Source organism: Bombus vancouverensis, chromosome 6 (genome assembly GCF_051014615.1).
Source record: "Bombus vancouverensis nearcticus chromosome 6, iyBomVanc1_principal, whole genome shotgun sequence".
NCBI classification, from domain to species: Eukaryota; Metazoa; Arthropoda; class Insecta; order Hymenoptera; family Apidae; genus Bombus; species Bombus vancouverensis.
The window spans coordinates 11,252,977-11,271,520 of record NC_134916.1 but is presented as its reverse complement, the minus strand read 5'-3'; the positions used below and the strand labels follow the sequence as shown (position 1 = coordinate 11,271,520).

At 39.1% G+C, this 18,544-nt stretch overlaps 2 protein-coding genes across 4 annotated transcripts; both read left to right on the top strand.

The window, feature by feature from the left end:
- Nucleotides 1–7,622: 7,622 nt before the first annotated feature.
- LOC117155693 (maspardin) lies at nucleotides 7,623–11,158 on the top strand. The gene is made up of 8 exons (XM_033331951.2): nucleotides 7,623–8,066; nucleotides 8,378–8,544; nucleotides 9,283–9,417; nucleotides 9,493–9,598; nucleotides 9,682–9,802; nucleotides 9,984–10,092; nucleotides 10,154–10,402; nucleotides 10,472–11,158. The coding sequence occupies exons 2-8, from the start codon at nucleotides 8,446–8,448 to the stop codon at nucleotides 10,529–10,531; spliced, it is 879 nt and encodes a 292-aa protein (XP_033187842.1). The 5' UTR covers nucleotides 7,623–8,066; nucleotides 8,378–8,445; the 3' UTR covers nucleotides 10,532–11,158.
- Nucleotides 11,159–12,335: 1,177 nt separating this feature from the next.
- LOC117155632 (major facilitator superfamily domain-containing protein 12) lies at nucleotides 12,336–18,092 on the top strand. Of its 3 annotated transcripts, none has more exons than XM_076619607.1 (7): nucleotides 12,336–12,542; nucleotides 15,484–15,798; nucleotides 16,079–16,361; nucleotides 16,432–16,546; nucleotides 16,936–17,304; nucleotides 17,400–17,653; nucleotides 17,758–18,092. In XM_076619607.1, the coding sequence occupies exons 2-7, from the start codon at nucleotides 15,612–15,614 to the stop codon at nucleotides 17,876–17,878; spliced, it is 1,329 nt and encodes a 442-aa protein (XP_076475722.1). In that variant the 5' UTR covers nucleotides 12,336–12,542; nucleotides 15,484–15,611; the 3' UTR covers nucleotides 17,879–18,092. The 3 variants fall into 3 exon arrangements, with proteins under 3 accessions (XP_076475722.1, XP_033187715.2, XP_076475723.1); XM_033331824.2 differs by having other exon boundaries at nucleotides 12,336–13,194; XM_076619608.1 differs by lacking the exon at nucleotides 12,336–12,542 and adding an exon at nucleotides 14,403–14,543.
- The last annotated feature ends 452 nt before the right edge of the window (nucleotides 18,093–18,544 follow it).

Here is an 18,544-nt window from a genome sequence, read left to right as displayed (position 1 = left end):
GAAGGTTATCCGACCTGCCGAAGGACCCCCTTGGCTAGCCGTGACCTCGCTCATTTCAATTTTAACCGTTACGATTTTCAAAATTTAATGGAAGATCCTCTCTAACCGAAATAAAACCCAACTTTAAACTGGTAAACACCCTTATCTAGTCTTTAATATCTTTATGTTTGCTTAGGATAATGCTAATCGTTTAGTGATAAATTAAATATACAACGCTTTGTTTTTAATTTGCTTTATTTCCATACTTACTTTCACCGAATTTTTTCGTTGTTTAGGCCAACGCATCTTTCTAACTGTTACAGATATTTCGAATTTGTTCAGAATAAGAAAAGAATTATTATCAATGACCGCGTACTATTAGCAGCTTGAATTTTATGCTAAAGAAGAACGTTAATAGTTCTTAAAACATAACAGCTATTATCGAAGAAAATCACGTTAGAAAATAATAATAAGCAGATATTACGGGTGAAATTTCATCTTGGTATATTTTTTGTTTGTTTTAGAAATCAATAAAATTAATTGCCAGTCTGTATCAGCAGATAAAAGTAATCAGAATGGAAAGCGTAACAGTAGAAGTGACGTTAACCCCTTAACCTACAACTACGGGCATAGTCCGTAGTACGATGATCGGGCCAAACGTAAATATTACGGGCATTCTCGAACGTAAATCGTAGGTTAAGGGGTTAATAGATAGATTAGAAAACGGGATTAGAAAAAAATGAATAAAAAGAGTGTGTGAGAAATATGTATGGTTTAGATAGTTCTATGAAAATGAAGAAGCTGTAAACCAAGTCTCTTGTTTAGCAGCGAGACTAAAATAGAGATTATTATCGTTAATATGGAACGAAAGATAAAAATGTTCCCATTATTGCAAGATGATGATTCACATTTGTATGGAATGAGATATCATCTATGGTATCTTTTAAGGGTCAAAAGTCTTCTCTGCTTGCTGAACCAAGAGCAAAGTTGGACTATAAAAAATCGTGAATTGCTTCGGGATTAGATACTAGTTTCATTCGAACCACGAGCGTCATTACGTCGCAGGAGACAGGTATAATTTATTCGTCATACGTAATACGCGCACGTGTTTCCCTACGCATCCGCCCGTATGCCCGACCGTAATCGAAAAATTGTAGGAAATTTCAAACGACCTGAGAGCACCTATTTCTGTCGTATTAAAGTATTTTTAAGTACATTGCCAAAAGGCATAAAGGATTAGGTTAAATCTCCGGAATAAGTCTTGACGAATGTCTTTTCCATTGTCCTTTCTAAATACTTGTGAGTGAACAGTTTTATGGTATCTTACCTGAAGAATTAATTAGGTTGTAAATTACATTTGAGTTATTATTAAGTCTCGTATAAGCAGTTTATCGAACCTAAATGCGTTTTATCTTTGATTGGCAACGAGAACACTATGCGAGAACCGTTCGTGTCGATGATTTCGAATTACTTTCATCTCAGACTTTTAAAATTCTTCTTCTTTAAAATTCTCAGGCTTGTAAAATTTTTCGAAGCGATAATCGAATCCGTTACGGAGCTTATCGAACCTTCCTGCGAAGTAAGAAGCACAAAAGAAGAAGAACAGAAAGTAAGAAACGGGTAGATCTTTATCGATCTTTCGATCGTAACGTCACATCGTGACTATATAGAAAGGAACACCTTTGAAATGAGGAGACATAGTGGAGGAAGTTTCGTAGAAGCAAATTATACAACTGGCAAAGGAAACGATATTTGAAAAATCTAAATTTTAAAGCTACTCTACGAGAAAGGCGAAACACGTGGCTTATCGCATTCTTTATAACCTTCTCGGTCTTTATATTTGAGTTTTCCATAGATAGACCACAGCGCAAATAGACTACGCGAGTAATCATGATCCGTTCGGAATAACGCGCAAGTCCGGGAATATTCGCGGCCCCTGACACAGGAAGGATGTTTGAGAAGCCGCGCCTCGGGCGCCTCGGGACATTCTCTCGTTTCTTGGCACCTTCGATTGACAATTCTCAGGCCTGCGCCTGGCCACGAGGTCCGACTATTTGCTCTTTCGTTCTCCGTTCTACCTTTGGAAATCTTAAACGTTTCTCTTCTTTCTCTGTACGCCTCGTGAACTTTTCTCTCCCCTTTCGCTCTTCTATTTCTGTCTCTCTTCAGCATATAATACATAGACGCGTTGTCGTCGACACATGGACATACGCACATTAACGCCACTGCGCAAGGATGTACCGAGAACGTAAGTTAACTATTACGGGGCCTGGTTGGGCTTTTATAGCCCATCTGGGTGGCGTGCATACCAACGCCATCTTGTTAGCCACGATTAAATATTGATGCAAGAACGGATACGCAGACTGTAATGGTACTCTGTTCGTGGAATCGGATCGCGGGAATCTAGGCCGGTAATATTCAATTACAGGAGACCATTGGCCTTTTTTTCGTCAACGATGAATCATTGCAACGATGAATTGCTGTCACGCAGTTTCGTTCATAGTTTGCGACAGTCGTGGATACATTTTCACGTTCGAGAGACGTCGATACCACGTTGCGCTGACTTACCAAAGAAATCGCAAAACCGTACGTGGAACGCACAACCGATTATTAGAATAATGCAAATGATCCGGCTCTATTACACGTTCCGTGGCGGCTGATTTCGTTTCTCGGCTTCCTGGAACGCGGATCAATTCATCGGTTGTTAGTTCACTCGCCTATAGACGATCCTTCCGTCCTTCCCTTCTTTTAGCAAAGTTCCACGGTCGATCACGTTCGATCATGGCGTCAACTCGACGATCGAGAAGGAAGTCGCGTCTAGCATCGAAACGCACGCTGACGAACGCGAACGTGCGATGCCAGACGCGAAACCGATTCAACGGTTTCTCTCCGCTAATTTGCTGTTCGCCGGTGCGTGTCCATTATTGTGCAAATCGACGAGCAGATTGCGGCAAAAGGTTGACAATGGGGGGATCGCGTAAGTGTTCGTGGTCCCTACGGGGTGTTGAACCACCCCATCGTTAGCGTGCCGAATCAACCGGAAATTCCAGCTTTCGTCGCTTCCGTATTCACTGGCCGGGAAGAAAGACAAGATGCGCGTACGAGAGAGGAACGAAGAAGAGAGACAAGAACGTTTGTCGACGGATCGGAAGGTTGAGCGAGAAAACCTGCGGAGGAATTAACCAAGGTGAGATAATGCCCGGTCGAACGTCTCTTGGCTCATCCTTCTCTCGTGTACGAACGATTGTCATGAAAATATTCGTTTATTATCGAGCAAATAAGGCAGGGAAGTTTGCCGCTGGGTTACCTGTGTTTCCAGATAATTAGAGATCGACGGCTGTCGAAGACTGGCCGAAGACGCCACCTGGTCTTTCTCTATGCTAATACTTTACGTTCCCCCTTTCCATTTTTACTGAACTCCTTCGGTCGGTGCTAATCCCCTACCTTTCAGTAAGATTTATCGTAGATGAGAAACTCGAACAATGCCGCTACGTGCAAAACGAACTTGGAAACACTGCAACAACAGAACCTTGCAAGGTGCTGCATAATCCGTCCATCAAACACAATAAGAATGGCAAATTTCCGAGAAATAACGATGTTGTTAATAGCACTAACGCTCTGTCTATCCGAACGGGTGTTAATCGTTTCCGAAGACGTTTGTCGATTATCGAAGCGTTCTCGCCGGGAAACGCTCGGTGTCGCCATCTTGTCCGTGATTTTAGCGACTGGACAATCCGATACGTTTCACGCAGCATCGTTTTACGCGGTATGCACGACTATTACAACGGGGCAAATGATGACCCACGCAACGAAGTTTCGGGCGCGTAACGTGAGAGGAATGGTCGAACGAGGGGGTAGGGGGGGCGGAGGCGGTGGCTCGGAAGACGGAGAAAGATTGCCCTAAAACGAGACAACCGTGAGTAGATCGCTTTTAGGATCATTAATTATCCTAGGAAGCGCGAGAACGTGCAGGATACTGTGCGCCGCGCGACCAACCGGCCAGCAGGGGCAGAGACGAAAGGGATGCCGAGGATGACGACGAGGGAGCAGAATGGAGAGCAAAGGAGACGGCGAATGTCGCCACTGCAAACCGAAATTACCGTCGAAGATTAATGATCACGAGCTTTATTACAGGTATTTATAGCCATGTAAACCGTGTATAACCATGTATAACCATTCTAAAATCCAAAGCGTAGTTAACGTTACGCCAATGGTAACAATATCGATAAGCCATCGGGAAAAAGAACTTTGGGAAAATTTGTTTACTTTTCCTAACATCCTACAAAAGGTTTCTTAAATAATAAAGCTTTCCAAAACCTTGGGGCAAGTACCTGGATGGATAGTGATGTTGGCGAAGAATCGTTGGTAGCTGCGTACAGAAAGTATTTGAACATATAACACAGGAAACTTTTACGTATATATTGTGTACGTCGTACGAAATATTTTTAAGTTTCATTAGCTATATTGGAATACGATTATCGTGATTGTATTGGCAACGTTTTAAACCAGTCTGAAAAAAAAAACAACAAAAAATGTATATATATAAAAGTTCCGTGTAAGTACGTATTATAAAAAGTTTGTTGTATTCTTTCAGGTCGACGATCATAACAAAGAGCAAACTTATATGTACCTTAATTAGCGTTACTACCAATCCAGTCGTTATAATACCAGACTTTTAGATTTTGCAATTATCGAAATCACGCTTTCATCGATTTAAATATGATATAATAGTATTGCCGTTATTTACTTACTGGAAAATATTATGTTCGAATATTATACGGTATTTAGATCATGGCTGTTCGGTTGAGGGGGGGGGGGAGTTTTATTGTCAATAACGGCAATACTTTTTTCCCTTTGAAACATGCACATATATCGTTAGCGATCATATACAATGTATTTTTTATTTCTTCGATGTATCTCTCTCTTTGATCGATCGAGTAAATTCCGATTATAGGAATTTAGTACGCGACGAAATACGAGATAATTAAAAAGTTCAAACGTGGGACGGAATTAGCAAAAGCGCACGAAAAGCAGAAACATGTCGTTTCTCGCCGAAGGGGGCACACATTAGTGGCATTCGAAAAAGAGCTTCGATGATTCGAAATACAAAACGGAACGTAACTCTATACGGTTACTAACGTTGAAAGAATTATGTTACTTAGCGAGTGAAGAGTCATTGCATCCATGACTATTTCAAGAATTTTAAGCCGTTTTTGAAGGAATGAAATTTCATATAGACGAATTTCTTAAAACGGGAAGGATCGTCCCGACGTCCGGTCTCTGCGACGATATTTCAACAGCCCCCCGTCGACGATATACCGATGCATCGATTAAGTTTAACCAGAGCGCTTGCTTTTACGCGAGGCGAAAAGAAGCCTAATAAAGACGGGAAAGAACGAAGGGAAGAGAGACAACGTTATACACGTTGATGCGTGCGCGCATACGTTCGTTCCTTAAATAAATCGCTTCGAGTGACGGATTGGGGAAGAAGATTAACGAGCGTCAGTGTGTCGTTCGATTCGATACGTCGAATTAACGCAGGACAGCAACGAGGTTCTCTCGGTATCGGTTATTAATGACTCGGGCCTCTGCCAATGTAAACCTTGCCGAGCGTTTCGCATTCGTGACTGTGGAAAGTTTAGATTAATCGCGACTGATAAATGCTCGCGATACCGAGACGATGGATCGTATTATAGTCGAATGAATTGCTGTTAATTATCGCCGATCGCTTAACAAGCGTAAACGTTATGGGATTAAAATAAAAGCACCGCTCTTTGAACCAACGTCCGTCCGCCTTCCTACACGATTTTCTGCTGTTAATGTTCGTCAGTGAAAATTTCCCTCTTCGTTCCAGTCGTTCCGAAGGATCGTTACTGCCGTTGCCGGAAATTCTAATAGAAATATAAATCGTCGCTTGCGTAGGCTTGCTCGAGATGTTACTCGCCTTTTCATTTCGAATTTCTTTCAAACGTACTGCAATTCCGTTGGTCCGAACTCTGTTCGTTCGAGCGTGATTTTAGCTACCGCGTTGATTGCTGTGCCAATTTGATATACTTTGCCCTGGAAATAGCAATGCATCCATATATATACTTTACCATTTAACGTTTAATTTTTGCTGCATGTTGTATCGTATTCGCGTAACTTTCTTTCGTTTTCGATCTCGCTCGATGATTGAGAAAAATCACTAGTTTTCAAATACTAACGGTTGGAATGGGAAACGGGAAAAGGAGGTGGTCGGTGAATTTCCCTAGGTAGCGCCAAGGAAACGGCGAAATCCTTAATTTCACAGTTGGTACAACAACACGTGGTGTAGGTGGAACACGTACATGCCACACTCCTGCGTAGCTTGGTGGTTGCAACCCTTCTTCACGGTCAATTCGGCAGTGGGCAAATACTTACCACAGAATTGTCGAGGAGAAATGGTAACCAGCGTTGTACAACATTAATATTACGTTCGATAACGTTTCCGTTTTCTATTTATTCAGAAATAATTACGGTCTAGATAAAGTTTTATCGACAAGATGCTCGTACGATTTTTTTTTGCATAAAATATGTAAAGGACAGATGACAAACGATGTCCGAACCGCACTAATGTATCTACAAAATATTATTTAAAAGTATATTTGATGTGAGATAACGATATGGAATAATTTGTGATCGATTATTGACAGACTATATGCGTGCTGTTTTTTTTCATTGTATCAACGCTGCTATGACTGCCATCTACCGATCTATGGACGTTTATTTCCAGTTTTAGTTATCCTACAGTTCGAAGAAAGTACGTACGTAGATACGTATCTTTACGGTGAATCGTATGATGAACAGACCATCATTTACGTTATATATTTAGGTCAGCGTTGTCTGATAATGGTAACGACGTAACTTCGTTTTACTTCCGTTATTTCTAAATTCGTATTTATTGAGAACGTAAAGTGAAAACACAGGTACAAATTATAATCTGTTCCGACCGAGGCTAGAAAAGGATGTGACCTTCGACAAAATATGTATACGCAGGATAGACTTTTTTTTTTATTTATTTATTAAAATTACAATCAATTCTCGCGTTGAGAATAGGATAGACTTGACATTCTAAATTTCAAACTTTTTAAATTTTTATAAATCTATTTCAAGAGTCGAAAGGAACGTAGGAAGAAAATCGAGGCTCTAATTCGGAGGATCCGATTTAAGAAGTTCACTAATTTATCCTCTTAATTAGCTTTTTTTTTGCAAATGAAAATTTGATCGAAACGCAGACCATGAAATGCTATATCCACCTAGTGGTGAAAAGGAGGAACGAGTTTCTTCGGAAAATGAAAAAAATCATATTTCTCGAACTATAAATTTAAATTTAACTCTTGAGCTGTTCATGAATTAAGTTAAGGTTAACGTGGATCTGCTGGATTAGCCTGACCGACGAATCCTCTAGCAGACCCAGGACGAAACATTGTTTTCTCCCCCCCCCCCCTACGAACTTCTATCTCTTCTCTCTCTCTCTTTTACTTGAAGCTATTATTTGCATACAATTTTGGGGATAGTGGAGCCATCTACCGGTGAACCAGCGGTACTAATCCTAAAAAGTCGCCAGAGAAGTACCAGTCGCTCGCCGACAGATGATACCACTGCGTCCAAAATCACGCACCTCGCATTAATTTACGCGTAATTAAGCACGTAATTACGTAGGCATTGAATTTTTCGTAAACTCTGTTCGAAACTCGAATCGAAATTGTACGTCAACATAGTTGAGAGTACAGGCTTCGAAGCGCATACACGCAGAATATAAATCAGTAACGTAATAAAATTCAGATATAACACGATAGAACACGCGCATGCCCACTGAAGCTTCGTATCGCGACTTTATAACGAAACCCATGCGAAGAAATAGGAAAGACAAAGAACGACAATGCTCGGAAGGGGGTGTAAACTGAACAACATTGTCGATATATGCTTGCAAACAACTGTTATTAAAGTGATTTGACCTTTCGAGTTACTGAGTAACTTGCTTCTTCGTGGTAACCTGTACGTATTAAGGATGTCTGCTACGCGTAACGATATCAGGAGAACCGTACGACTCGTAAGCTGCTCTTGAGGTAGGTTTAATCTAAGGTCGTACGTACGATCGTAATTATTACATACTCCAGTTTTGTAGTAAGTGTAGCAACTTCGAATTTTAACCGTCCCCCAACGATGCTAGGTCTAATTTGGCCAGCAGACTAACGAGACCCGGCTTCGCCTTCTGTTCGACTATCGAATCTTGAGTCGTCCGACGGTTAAATGAATTGCAATTCGCGATTCAGTTATTCAAAAATATGTACATAAATCTTGACGATACACCGCGTAAAATTGAGACCTTATACAGCCCTGCTACTTGAAGTCTTCTTCTCTTTATCTGCTTTTGTAGATATCGGTAACACTGAACGTAAGCCATCCTGTAACTATAGACAGATCGACAACAGTAGAACGGGAAAGATGTCGTGTTCGAGTGAGCTGTCCCGATCGCAGGAGTATCTCAGCTTTCGTAGTTCCGTCCCGCTCAGAAAAATTGTCGTCGACGCCGACGGCACCAAGGTAATCATTAATGTAGTATATTAATTATACGTGGAAATCTTTGATTTGAAGATTCTGCCTGATGAGATTACGCTTGAGATCGAGACCTGTAACGATGACCTCGTCTCCGTGATTATTGTAAACAAATCTCACGTATACGGATACAAAGGAAGAATGTTCGTAAGAGAACTAATAAAGGCGGGATTTCCTGTGTGCGTCCAACGCACGCGTGTACGTCGAAAGCAGCCTTAAACGTGAATCATACGACGTCGTTGCGAAAACAGAAGCATGTTCTCCATTGTAAATTTTAATAGTACAAAGGCGTCCGATGTTTACGTGTGATTCGAGTCTTAAATTGTTTTTGACACGGACGAGCGCATATAGGAAATCCCGCCTTAACTAGACTGCGAATATTCATGTAGATTCATATATTTAGAAAACCAGATAAACAAATAGAACTTGAGCAGAAATTTTTTACCTACTAAATGTTACAAAAGATGCTAAACTTTGTTTATTTTATATTACCGTTGCACATTTTAATAAATCTTCAATTTTTTCCACGACAATAAAATTACTTATTCCGTATTACGTTATTATCTGGTTTCTTTTTTGAGATCGAAACGTCTATCAATATTATCGTTGATCGCGCAAATTAAACACAACGATGTTTTCTTCAGTCTCTGTTTAATGTGTTTCAGTAGGTAAACATAGTCATACAAATGTATTTACGTATGGTAAGAATGATATGTTTTATTTTAGGGATGGAAAGTATACGATTCTAGTCCAAAAACCGTCAAGTGTCCACTCATATGTCTTCCACCGGTTAGTGGGACGGCCGATGTTTTCTTCAAGCAAGTATTAGGCTTAGCAGCTAAAGGATACAGAATCATATCGGTAAGTTTTATAAATATCGAGATACGACCTTGGTTTGTAAGAAAATCAATCGAGTTAAATTAACTTATGTTTCAGGCCGAATCACCCGTTTATTGGAACGTTAAGGAATGGTGCGATGGATTTAGGAAACTTTTAGACTACATGGAGTTAGATAAGGTGCATCTTTTTGGCACCTCATTAGGTCAGAACGTACGAACGAAAGTCGATATCAAACGCGATAACCAAGTATACGTTCGGAGATCTGATCAAAATATCTATTTTTAGGTGGATTTCTGGCGCAAAAGTTCACCGAGGCAAATGCTCACTGTCCTAGGGTAGTGTCCTTGATTCTGTGCAATTCGTTCACAGATACGTCGGTATTTAATTACAACGACTCCGCGGGGGTGTAAGTACGTTATATTGCTATGTAATTGTTTGCTGTTTTTCAACAACTATAAAGTCAAACGAATTCATCGTATTTCATCGTTTGTTTCTCGCTTGTTTCAAGATAAGTGGACGTATGACAGACCGCGATACGTTATCTCGCATATTTTACTGTTACTGTTACTAATCAACTCGAATTGTAGTTTTTGGATTTTACCGTCGTTGGTATTGAAAAAGATGCTAATGGGAAACTTCGTGACAGACAAGGTCGACGGAGAGATCGTAGAAGCGATTGATTTTATGGTGGAAAGAGTATGTATCTTTCGTTTAATATAGCTCTCTATATGAATATGTATATCGTTTTTATTCACAGTTGGAAAGTTTAACGCAACCGGAATTGGCTTCTCGATTGACGATGAATTGCGTGAATTGTTACGTACAGCCACAAAAGATATGTCATTTGCCTATCACGATTATAGACGTTTTTGATGAGTATGCGTTATCGAATTCGGTGAGAGAGGAAGTATACAAGTGTTATCCGAATGCAAAGTTGGCACATTTGAAAAGCGGCGGAAATTTTCCATATTTAAGTCGAGCGGCAGAAGTAAACTTACATTTACAGGTATGCGCTGTTTATTGTTATTTATGCGATTGATAATATTCATATTATTAAGTGAAAATATATTTACAGATTCATTTGAGGCAGTTCGACGGTACCGAATACGCTGCTTCTGAAAGGAAGAAGTTATAGTGCCACTAACATGGGATATACGAAATTATTTACAGTTCTCATATCGATATGCATTTTACACATATTCTCCATTTATTTCCCAATCATCGATCAGTCTGATTTACACGTTATCAATAACGCATACGTACTGAAACGTACGATCACAATAATAATAATCTTGGAACGTTTGTCAAATATATTCACCATATCAAATATGCCTAAGAATTCTATACATATAGATAGTAATATTGTACAACGTCTATTCTATTTTTATCGTAATGTTTGGGAATGTTCCTCGTAATATTTTCTTAGGCAAATATTTATTGACCGTAAAGCCTCCTTATTTCGAAGAGGACTTCGAGATGCTCGAATACATTCTATATTGTTGTCTATCAAACGATAGCACACAGGATATAGACATTTTTATGAAGACAAGTGAACAAGAGTGTTTGTTATACGTAGATAATACGAATATACTCAGTTGGATATACATATACAAGCTAATGTAAAGTAGTTAAGAAAAGAGAAAGAGACAGACTTTGAAAATATAAGTTAAGATTTATATCACGATTAAGTAAACATCGATATAGTCAGTTATCACATCTTGTATAAGCTTATTCGAAATAAATATAATTTTGTAAAAAAAAATGAGAAGCAACCGAGAAAGATACAAACTTGATATATTTCATTCGATAAAATACCAACTCTATTAAAGTAGTTCTCGTTGTCTGTGCCGCTTGCCGGTGAATGAACTCTCAGGCTGTGTACAGCTTGCTAGACCACCTAACTGAGAAACCGTACAAGAACTTGTCCAGAATCGATTTCTCTGCACGCGTTCTCATTCGCGTTTCTCTCGCGAGATCGGATTACACAGCCTTTCTTGTCTACTTATGGGACATTTTTACACTCCCCTATGTATACTACGCACACATTAATTGCGACTATGCACCGAATCGCAGATCTACGTCGTCCGACTCGGAATACCTTCTCGGCTGGCCTGGTTGTATCTTTTTAATGAAACTTAACGCACCGACGTCCACCCTATCTTGTGTATATATGTGTGTATATATATATATATATATATATATATATATAGCTGCCCGATAAAGGGTCTCAAATTATAATTATCTACACATGTTGGAACAAACCACATAGAATAGCTCTTTATTTAGAACTGTGTCAATGATCTTCTATAACTTTTCAATTACCTGTGCTAGTTTAATATTTTATATATAATATTTCTAGTATATCTTGAAGTCCCTCTAGTTCAAACTATTGGCCACTGAACCTTAATTCTTTTAATAATGTGTGTATTCTTCGATACATACAGTACCATTCATAAGTTATGGAAACTTATACACTTAGTAAAATTAAAATGTTAATAAATAGTATACTTATAATAGATGTAAAATTGTTAGATTCATAACAAAAAGGACCCTCGTCAAATTTCCATCTCATAGAAATTATGTAATATGAAGAGTATTTTGTTAAACAAAACGGAACGTATTGAATAGGAATGAAGGCAAACACGAACAAGTATCGTTTACGTTATGGGTATTTTAATTATACAATTGTATTGATACTCATCGATGTATTATAAGGAAAATTAAATCGCGCTATATTTTGGAGATTTTATTAATAAAACTTATGTTTAAAATGATTATAAAGTATCCCGTGCGGACAAGAAATATACATCTATTATTTAATTATTATATATATTCATAATACTTCGTGCCTCGCTAATGGATTTTCATTTATAATCTCTAGAGATATTTTTCGCTCGATAAGATAATAGCTATCGGAAGGTGGTAATGCGTTATTATAATCGTGTCGTCGATTAAACGATAATCTTCAGGCCGTGAAGCGGGAAACGGCGCACGTTTGAAAGTTCAGTCGCTCAGGTAGTCACGTCGTGGATAGTCGCGTGTTTCGCTCACGGCCGCGGATGGAATGCGTGTTTAAATGAACCGGCTCGTCAGCGCACGTACCGAAGATTAGCCCGTTCCGCTTCGTAGTTGCAACGACGAAGCACGTACGTTTCTTCCTCCAAATATAATTCTACGTGTAAATCTGCCAATCCGTGATCCTTTTAAGAATTCTTTCGAATTCCACACTCGCGAGTTAAAGTGTGTAGCGTTCGCTGAAAGTTTGATCGCACGTTCAGCGCGTTCTAAACGATCGATACGCGACAGGAAAAACGGAAGAGGCAAAATAATCGCGAAAAACAAATACGATCTCATCCGGTAGCAACGTAGAGCTGCCGAGGAATTCGATACGGTGACATGTAATCGTGAAACGTTTTGTGGACATTTTTACTACGATTCGTCAACGATTCCATGCTCCTCCACGGAGATATCCGTGTTTCTTGCGGCCGATCGACCGACTAACAAGCTTTCCACGCGTGTTTCTTCCAAGTGCATAGCCTTAAGCGGAAATTGTGACCACGAATTGATTCGCGGGTGAAAGGAAGGCCGATCAAAACCACTTCCTTAAAAATATTGGATCTCCGTGAAAAATAAGTTCTTTTGCGGTTTTTGTCGCGTTCAGACCTTGTTAATGACAGACTCTGCTTACACAGCGTTCGGATATTGCTGAGTTTCGATATCCATGCGCGTCTTGTGGCTTCCGGCGTCGTCGCATTAAATAGATCAACAGCGCTTGAATGGAAGTAGCAACAAGCAGATGTAAGTTTCAATTCGAAGATGGAAGTTTCTGTTGAAGGACGTTAACGTCGTAATAGTTATGTTCTTATAGTTTGAACGTTAGATAACGAAGCAGAACTTTTGAATTACAAACACAGACGCGTGTGGATAAGAATAGTTGCAATTGTAAATACAAAGTTGTATCGTGATATGTATTTAGAACTAATTGGAAATCGTTAAATACGTTCCTTTTTACTTCGAAGCTGGCAAGATGATTGTACGACACAATTATTGCGTTCCCATGGCATAAGTATAATCAAATTATCCCATTTCATCACCGCAGAGAGATGTAGGTAATTGTAGACAGCGTGTAACTTACACCGTTGAGTCATATATTGTATTAATATTCGATCCTATCGCCTTCCATTCTTTTTTACAATTGTAATCAATTACCATCATATACATTTGGGGCATTGAGAAAGAAAATGAAGTAAGCTTCATTGTTTCTAGGTGTGAATTCATAGGATTAATTCAATCCGATAAGTTGTATTAGTTATAGAAAAGTGACGGAATTTATCTTTTTTCCAAATCAGACCCAGATAACATAACGAAATTAGTAATTGTATTGAATATTCTGCGCTCACGTCTATTTTATATAACGAGCTGCTCAGTTTGTTGAGTGTATGTACATACGCTTCTCGCTAAAAAGATAGCCCAGGTGTGCTATCTTTAATTTCCCAATGACGCGTGTAAAGTTTTTCGTTTGTAACGTATAATATCAAAACATTATGAGCTCGGAATATGCGGTTCGTTGAAAATAATTAAAAATATTATGAGGTTTAGTGTGTAACAAAAAAAATTGTTTCATTTTAAGAACGAAATGATAGCACGCTCTGTTAATATGTTTAGAAATCTATCAACGAGTAAAGATTACAGTACAATATTATATAAATTCGTAAATATGGGACGCGGAAGAAAATTAGACGAGTCTGAAAAAAAGCAAATTCTTGAACTGAAGCAGCAACAGTTATCGGTAGGAAAAATATCGAAAGTAATAAGTCGAAAGAGGAAGTCGCAATACACAATTTCTTAATAAATGTTGAAGATTATGGCAAAAAAAGTAATGGTCGACCGTCATTGTTATCCGATCGTGATAAGACCAATTTTGCGTGTAGTTTCTAACTCGCAGTTAACGCAAACAATTAACAAAGCAAATAATGGAAAAGTCTAGTGTTAGTGCCAGTGTTTCGAGCGTTCGTCGAGTTCTACTATCCTGCAAAAATATTAAGAGGCCAAAATCGAAAAAGAAACCTTCGTTAACAAGGAAACACAAAGTAGAACGTTTGCGCTGTGCAAAAGAAAGAGTGCATTGGAAAAAGAAATGGAAAAGGGTACTATTTTTTAGACGAAAAATCCTCATCCTTACTACGTACCCTCGATAGCCTTAAGGACCCATCATAAATCTCAGGAATTTGCTAGCTAAGGTCCTTCAGATCGAACAAACGTCTTTTTACTGAATCGTTTCTAAAGCTTATTGTTTACTACGGGAAGACGCGAGAAAGTTGATTTTTCCTAAAATTCTAAGACTCTTTCTACTCCACCAACCAATTTTATCCAATCAGAAACAGCGTCTATTGTCCTCACTTTCCTAACGAAAATTGTCATCAACAAATCCGATGGTCCTTTGCGTTAGAACATCAATCACTAGCTTTCCTCCGACACAGCATCGTCACTTTACCTTACTTATTCTTCATCGTTAGAATAGTCAATATGTCATTGCCGGGTTTCTATCCTTAAATCAATCACTTACTTAACTTACACAGACGCATCAGTGTAATTATCTTCTTTACAAAGTTGTTGGAATAAACATTAATTTATACCTGTTAATTCAGTGTAACCTCAATTGAACCACCCCTATTATCGTAACAGAAATCAGGGGATCGATCGGTTCGTCGATTATCTAATCGTAACGGGAATTTACGACTCCCGTTGACGTGCTTTCTCTCGATCGCGTCTCTCCGCGAATGATCGAACAAACAATTGTTTTCTTATTGTACATGTGCTACCGCTTCGTTCTTAAAACAAAGCAATTTTTTTTTTTGTTACACACTAAACCTCATAATATTTTTAATTATTTTCAACGAACCGCATATTCCGAGCTCATGATGTTTTGATATTATACGTTACAGACGAAAAACTTTACACGCGTCATTGAGAAATTAAAGATAGCACAGCTGAGCTATCTTCTTGGCGAGGAGTGTACATAAAGATTCAATTCGGGTATTTCATATTTGGAATGAAACGTTCGAACGAACATTATTTAATTTGCAGAGGGATACGTACGAAAAATGGAGAGCTCTTTGTGTGATTTCAACGAATTCACTTGAAGCGCGAACACACTGAAAGTTTCTTTGTCTTTGGAATCGTGTGAAGCTCGTCGATTTCGAATTTTTACGAAAATGGAAAACATGGAGGAGCGGTTTCCGTTGTTGGAGAGGAAACTAAGTACCTCGACGAAAATCGCTTATGCTTTCGGACACATTTTCAACGACCTTACTGCCGCCATGTGGTTCTCCTACACCCTTATCTATTTTCAAAGGGTGGCCCTGCTGGAACCGATCGTTGCTGGTGCTCTCTTACTTCTAGGTAAACGATTATTAAATTTTTAATTCGGAAAAACCATACGAAGAGGATGTTAAAAAAATTAAAGAGCTCATAACAGAAACGTCTCTCTAGTAATTATCTTTAACGCTTGTTTCACAAGTTTCAAGTTTTCTCAACAAAATCTTTAAAGATTTGAAGGAAAAGTCAGCGAAAAAAGTCACATCGACAAATTTGAGAAGCCAAAGTCGAAAATTGAAATCTAAAAGGTTTTATCGAAATAATCTTGTCTCGAACGTTACAGCAGATTTTCTTTATTTTCAAGGCCAAATCGTGGATGCCTTCATGACTCCCATCTTCGGAATACTCGTCGATCAGTACCTAAAGAAGAAGATTTGGCACATAATCGGCTCGGTGATGGTCACGCTGTCGTTTCCAGTGATCTTCGGCGGCTTTAGTAAACCGTCAAACACGAGTATCATGCTCGTCTACGTGCTCAGCATCGCTGTATTTCAAACTGGCTGGGCGGCCGTACAGATATCGCATTTGTCCATGATCCCAACGTTAACGAATTCACTGCTGGCACGAGCAGATTTAACTGCAATAAGGTAACTTTAACGTAGTCCTATGCAATCTTTTCTCGTTATTTATAGAGACTGTGTACGTTATGGGGTACAGGTATTCCGCTCAAGTTGGAGCAGCCGTTGCGGTGTTCGCCGTTACGTGGATTGTTCTACCCACGAACGAAGAAGCGATGGTGCGATTGGCTGAACAGGATAGTTATAAATTTAGAGTGAGTAGTTCGAATTAAACTTATCGAAAACTGTCTAAATTACGCGTATCTCGTCGACAGGAATATATTGGACGGAAATATATGTTCCGTGTTATCGTCGTACGCTCTTAATCGCCCTTCGAGCAAAAAATTTCTAATGGAGAGAGCAGGGCTAAAACCTTTCTCCGTCCTTTGTGTAATTTTCGAACGAATAGTTTCTATCGTTAGGCGATTTCTTAAGTTCGAGAAAAGTAGAAAAGAATCCCTACTCGCGCGTCTGATATCTGACCTTAATTTTACTGAATGTTTATATGTACAACGTAGTATAATAATTATAAATATAAATGGAATCTGTGCAGGAGATAATTTGAACGAGATACGAAAGTATTAACGAACATCTTCCTTTTCAGGATATCGTGTTGACTTTAACATCGATCGGTCTGGTGGCTACTACGCTCTTCCACGTATTTCTAAAAGGGAACCTCTTAGAGAATTCCTATTTGCACAAAGGAAATATAGAAGAAGCTAGAAGGTTATTCGATAATTCGCAAAACGATCGAAACTCCTGGGTCGGTACGTCAATTTTGTTAAGAGTGGCTATGTTGTACGTAGCCAGTAGACTCTTCATTACGTTGGCCACCGTGTATTTGCCACTATACATAGAGGAAACCGATGTTAATGGAAAACAGGCACTAGCTACCGTTCCCTTGGTCTCCTACGTATCTTCGTTTATCGCTGCTTTGTTATTAAAATATATTAATAAATCATGCGGGACAAAGGTGTGTATATTACACCAAAATGCACTTACTATTGCTACTATAGAATAATTAAGCAGCAAGTATCATTGTAAAGAGAATATTTTACTGTTATTCAGGTATGTTATTTATTGGGCACTTTAATTGGAATACTTTCTGCAGTAATTACGGAATATGGAGGAAGTTCAGCGGCAGTTATATACACTGTCGCAATTCTAATTGGAAGTGGAAGCTCGATTACAATGGTTACGGCCTTAAGTGTGACTGCAGAGATAATTGGTCCACGAACGGAACGAAGCGCTATTGTCTATTCGATCGTGACTTTCCTTGATAAAGTGGTTACAGGATTGGTTGTCATTTTTATTGAGAGATGGTGAGAGAATTGATATTTTTCAGACTGATTTTTTCCAAGTATCGGAATTAGACATCGCAATCGTGTATCAAAAACATAAAACTATTTTATCGCACTCCTTTTAGGAGGTGCACGCAACCGGAGCTTTGTCCAAATTACAACAGAGACACCTTGGCCCTTGTTTGCGTTCTCTCCATGTCTTTGGGGCTTGTCACGCTATTTTCTGTTTCACGATGTTTAACTTAAAGATGTTGATAAGAATTTCATAAGACAGCAAAGATCGTTTCTACTCCTGTGATCCTCATAAGTCTTATCTTATAACCAAAAGTCATTTCATTTTCATATTTGCCTACCTTCACGCAAAGAAACGTACTGCCAATGAAATTTTTGCGATAAAGCTGTATAACACGTTATTAAAAAAAAAATAAAAAAAAAAAGAAGTCCTTATACGTAATGCGAATCTGAAATCGACTTGAATTTTCCCGCTAATTATTTACTCGTGCGATAACGTATACATATGGAGTCGTCTTTATCGATACAGCTGCTATTTCTATAGATTCTCGTACAGATGTCGTCGCAAGGGTGCGGCATGCCCTTGGAAATTTCCAACAAAACGGACCGGCGTGGTGGCAACGCGAGGGTACGATGACCTGCTTGATTTACGCGTTACGTGGCGAATCGTGGTTGCGTTATAGAACGTAAGGCGAGATCCGTTGAATTCTGTTTGGCCGTTATGCCTCGTCGGAGCATATAGCACGGTTATGGTATGGACCCAACGATAGAGTTTGAGCAAGGTTCGGGAAAGGGGAGGGGGACAGAGACGAACAAGCGAGCTAATCTCAGGAAGAGAGACGGAGAGGTCGAGGAAAACGAGAACGAGCGAAAGTTGGAGCGAGAGGGAGATAGCGTGCG